The sequence below is a fragment of the Cibotium barometz genome, chromosome 57, assembly GCF_041138505.1.
Source record: "Cibotium barometz isolate CiBa-2024 chromosome 57, ASM4113850v1, whole genome shotgun sequence".
NCBI classification, from domain to species: Eukaryota; Viridiplantae; Streptophyta; class Polypodiopsida; order Cyatheales; family Cibotiaceae; genus Cibotium; species Cibotium barometz.
In genome coordinates this window covers 2,357,501-2,362,655 of record NC_141102.1, presented here as the reverse complement: position 1 = coordinate 2,362,655, position 5,155 = coordinate 2,357,501, and the positions used below count along the sequence as shown (strand labels likewise).

At 43.1% G+C, this 5,155-nt stretch overlaps 1 protein-coding gene across 2 annotated transcripts in view; it reads right to left on the bottom strand.

Moving 5' to 3' along the window:
* Positions 1 to 1,841: 1,841 nt before the first annotated feature.
* LOC147606325 (tubulin alpha-5 chain-like) overlaps positions 1,842 to 5,155 on the bottom strand; it is a 3,848-nt gene continuing 534 nt past the window's right edge. Inside the window, exons 2-5 of one of the 2 annotated variants that reach the window (XM_086791990.1) lie at positions 4,333 to 4,547; positions 3,217 to 3,416; positions 2,384 to 2,904; positions 1,842 to 2,292 (exon numbers count right to left, since the gene is read on the bottom strand). In XM_086791990.1, the coding sequence (XP_086648116.1) occupies positions 1,980 to 2,292; positions 2,384 to 2,904; positions 3,217 to 3,416; positions 4,333 to 4,547 (1,249 nt within the window). In that variant the 3' untranslated portion in view covers positions 1,842 to 1,979. The remainder of the gene's footprint in view (positions 2,293 to 2,383; positions 2,905 to 3,216; positions 3,417 to 4,332; positions 4,548 to 5,155) is intronic. The other variant, XM_086791991.1, reaches the window with a different exon arrangement.

Here is a 5,155-nt window from a genome sequence, read left to right as displayed (position 1 = left end):
GCTTGTCACGAAAGAAGTATTATTGGAATTTCATTCAATCAAGCACTAGGATGCTTGTTGAGAGAGCATTTGGCATGCTTAAGGCTAGGTTTCGTATCTTGTTGAAAAGGTGTGACATGAATTTACGGTATGTGCCAGATGTTGTTGTTGCTTGCCTTGTGCTCCATAACATTTGTATTTGCCATGGAGAAGCTTTTGATATGGAATGGGTACGAGAGGCGGAAGCTGAATTAGCACGTTCGGGCCATGCGGAAGAGGATCGAAGAAGTGCGAGATGGAATTACGAGCTACGAGAGGAGTCGAAACTAAGGGGCAATGGAGCGTGCGCAAAGAGGCAATGAAGGTGCTAGTGACCTTTTCTTAAGCTCAGAGAGACGTGACAACCTTGCTAGGGCAATGTATCGAGAGCAATCATCAAGAGTGAATATTCAACAAGTATTTGGTGAGCAAGCGCTGGCGGACATGGATTCATCATCATCTTCCACCTAGTATTTGTAGCCGAGGCACGCATTAGTGAGAAAAGTTGGATTTGTAGCATAAGCATCCATCAATATTCCATTTTTGTGTCCAAGTGTGTTCTTATATGGTTCTCTTTATTAAGGTTTAACATGTAAATTAAACTTCTTTCCGCCGGCACAATGTGAACCTTGGGGTGGCGGCAGAAGAATGGAACAGAGGCTTTTCCACCTCTCCGTGTGAACTGGGGGCGGCGGAAGAGCATGCTCAGGATGGATTCCAGGGGAAATGGGGTTTTAGGCTCCCATTTCCGTCGCCCTCTCAATCAATAGTTTGCAATATCTGAATCGCAGCATCGCCACAAATCTCTCGCAGGTGGTGGCAACCTACAAATTTAGAGTAGCAACTCCTCCTCCATTTTGCTGCACTAACATCGTTCAAGCCAGGCGTGCAGACCTTGAGCCCCTGCTAGGCGGTGCGGTTGTGGCAAAGAGAGAGAGAGAGAGAGAGAGAGAGAGTCGTGCCTCCAGTCGGGCTGTTCAAAGGTACGGGTGTGGCAAAGAGAGAGAGAGTTCGTGCCTCCAGTCGGCTGTTTAAAGGTACCCCATAGAAGTTCCTCGAACAGACAGCAGATCACGCAGCAATCGATGTGTTGATGTCATCGAGCATCTAGACATCCTAGCCGATGTTGTTCTCCTCTAGCTACCAACACCAAACCACTCATGCAGCTTATTCATAGAAAATTGTGCCTTTGCTCTTTAAGGAATCTAGAGAACCCAAAATTGTCTTTGTAACCTAATCTCTTTGACATTAGTGATGGCACCAGAACTTACTCGTTTTAATCCTCTATGATGCTATTACAGTATTGTGTGTTCCTCTCATATAAAGTATTCTATAGCTCATCTACTCAACTATTAAGGCCCACTCAAAACGTATCTCATTGATGTCTTACCAGTTGGACTTTTTGCAGTCAAGTATGGTAATGTTGCTATCAAGCAACAAACTTTCTACTTTAGCTCACAATTTCTAGTAAATGGTATTTATCAAAATTCCCATAGTATGGTTGGTAAAAGAAACTCTCCTCCACTCCAAGGTTACCATTAAAAAGTAAACTTGATTGAAGCATTGATGATATATTTACATATGGGCATTCTAAATCAGACACTTGTTTCACAATTGAAGAGGATTTGAAGTTACAGATTGGCCATCTACTAGGCATTCTCAACAAAATCTTAAAACTTCCCCAAAACCTAAGCGGCTACAAATGCATGCACGCGCTCATGATAGCAATGTAAATGCTTTCTAGAAGCATTTTATATCCATTGGAGTAGAGCAAAATAATGTCCCGCAAGAGAGAGAGAGAGCCACCGTTTGAAAGAGCAACGAGCTAAAACACTTGAAAGATTTTCTATATTACCCAAAGAAAACAGAAACAAATAGTAATAAGGTCGTTTAGCATGTTGTGTGCATTCCTTCAAGAAGGTAGTATGCTGCAAACGTTGAAAAAGAAGACCAAGCTACGATCATTCATCATCTCCTTCAGGCTCCAGGTCAGACGAGTCTTCACCCACTTCTTCATAATCCTTCTCGAGAGCTGCTAGGTCCTCTCGAGCTTCAGAGAATTCACCTTCCTCCATACCCTCACCCATGTACCAATGCACAAATGCTCTCTTTGCATACATCAGATCAAATTTGTGGTCGATTCTTGCGAACACTTCTGCCACTGCAGTATTGTTGCTTATCATGCATACAGCCCTCTGCACTTTGGCAAGATCACCTCCAGGTACTACCGTTGGGGGCTGGTAATTGATCCCACATTTAAACCCCGTAGGACACCTATACCCACCAATTCGAATAGCATATAAGGTGGAAGTCTTAAACATGTAAATAAACATTTTACTTTAGGAAACCATAATAAAGTTCTCACCAGTCAACAAATTGAACTGTTCTTTTCGATTTAACACTCGCAATTGCAACATTCACATCTTTTGGTACCACATCTCCTCTGTACATGAGACAGCATGCCATGTACTTTCCATGTCTAGGGTCGCATTTGGCCATCATGCTGGCCGGCTCAAAGACACTGTTTGTAATTTCTGGCACAGATAACTGCTCATGGTAGGCTCTCTCAACTGAGACAACCGGTGCATAAGATGAGAGCATGAAGTGGATTCTTGGGTAGGGCACCAGATTTGTCTGAAACTCTATTACATCAACATTCAAGGCCCCATCAAAGCGTAAAGATGTGGTGAGGGACGATATTATCTGTGAAATGAGTCTGTTCAAGTTTGTGTATGTCGGACTCTCAATGTTCAAAGATCGTTTGCAAATGTCATATATTGCCTCATTGTCTAAAAGCACAGTAACATCAGTATGTTCCAGTAAGGAATGGGTTGAGAGCACGCTATTGTAAGGCTCAACAACTGCTGTAGAGACCTGCAACCATTTCTACAAAAAAACAATGGTGAGTTTCACGTGACTTATGATAAGCAGAGCGGCTTCCTGCAGCTGGTGATAACTTTGGAAAGATAATAGGCAAATCAATCAGCGAATCCATGTTTCTTTGCCAGTCACAGATCAAAAGATCACAAGGGTTATGGTGAAACTCAGATCAATCTTACAACCTATGCTGGAATTGAAATATCAAGCACTGTATATTTTCCTGTTGGAAGTAACGCCATCAAGCTTTTAAATAAAGCAAACTGAGACCTATCACTGAAAATAGGACGCCGAGTTTACCAATTGTTCTCGAATTCCTACCTGGGGTGATGGGTAAATTGTAAACCCCAGCTTTGACTTTTTGCCATAGTCCACAGATAGACGCTCCAACAGTAAAGAGCCTAGACCTGAACCCGTGCCCCCTCCAACCGCATTGAACACCAAAAAGCCTTGAAGACCACTGCAATTGTCTGCCGATCTGCGCGCTCGATCCAGGCAAATGTCCAAGATATCCCTCCCAACTGCAACCACATGAAGAAACCCATTTTCGAGAAATTGACCACTTCAGTCTCTCCAGCTGCCACTAACATGTGCCAGCCTAACTGACTTCTTACGAGGGAACGAATGGGGGGGCCTAAACATCCTCTTGAATTGGTACAAGCTGGGCATATGCCATCCGCAACCTTTTACTGATTGATCATGGTGAACATCTGAAGAGTCTTCGGTAAGGAAATTTCAAGTTAACAAGTCCTGACAATGAAAGGTGTGAACTTGCAGTATTTAAGGTTCATATGTGCCACTCTACTACCTTTAAGTAAGCCAACAGTCTGCTATAAGCAAAGCAATGCTAGCATTCTTTGACCCAGGTGATAGCGCATGGCTGCAGTGAGTTACATGCGAGATGTATTGACCTGAGCGACCAAGAGCTCTCATGGTACCTCAAAAGTGGAACATAAGTTTATGCATGACACCCATCAATACATCCGCATGCTTGGCAAATCACTTGTGTTGTGATGAGAGAGGTACTCGCATGGAATGGTATTGGCACATGTGCATGTGCATGCAATGATAACTAAGATACAGGTGTGTACCTTTCTTCAAGCTTTCTAAGCAAGCACGGAAGATATTGAAAGTGGCTCATGGTAGCAACACTATAGTGCAGACATGTTTATGAATATGGCATAGCACATTCATTGAATGGCTCTAACATTATGGTTGTAGTCTATATGTGTGGTGGTGTCAAGTTCACGAAACAATCTAAGGCATACATTCGCACCCTCAAAAGACAGAGACAATGCTCAGCATCACAATGTTGTTTACAACACCTTAAAATGAATGAGGGGTATAGAGACAGACGCCAACCCACTATATTATAGTGGACGAGGAGACTCTGAGGTTGGCTGGTCTGCTGGGCTTTTACCTCTTATAGGTACATACCTGTATAATGGCCACGTGCAAAGTTGTTGGCTGCATCTTCTTTTCCTGAGATAAGCTGCTCGGGATGAAATAAGTGCCTGTACGTTCCAGTGCGGACTTCGTCTATTACAGTTGGCTCTAGGTCGACCATAATTGCCCGCGGTACATGTTTTCCTGCCCCCGTCTCACTGAAGAAGGTGTTGAATGCATCCTCACCACCGCCAATTGTGTGGTCGCTGCCTCATCACCCATAAAACCACTTTCTTAGATTTCTTATTGACGGCATAATTAGACATGATGTTAGGGGGTTGAATGATGGCTGGGCCTTCTAAAACAAAAAGTGCTCATGCAGGTACTTATAATAGTACTATGCAAGAGATTAATTGCACATCCAATCGTGTCTCTTCCCGCTATCTCTCTCTCTCTCTCTCTCTCTCTCTCTCTCTCTCTCTCATAGCCTATCCTACTCATTTATCTATCCCATCGTTGATTAGTTTTCTAGCGCATCTCCACTAATCAGGAAGCTTGAGCGGACACCGTCACTTTCTTACTTATCGACATACATGAATTCGTTTCATAGCATACAATAGAATGAGTATGCTGAGCAAGACACTGATGTGTGTAAAAATCCTTTCATATGCTAGCTCTTCGCCATATATGGGGCATTGATTTTTACAACTAATATTCATCCTCAATAGTACACTGCACATCTCCATGGCCACAGATCAGTAGGTAGAGGGGGCACCGCCACATTGCATGAATATTTCTCATAGCAAATGCTAATCAGCTATACATGTTCCGAACCATAACATTCATACATATGCAGAAAATGTCATGATCCTAA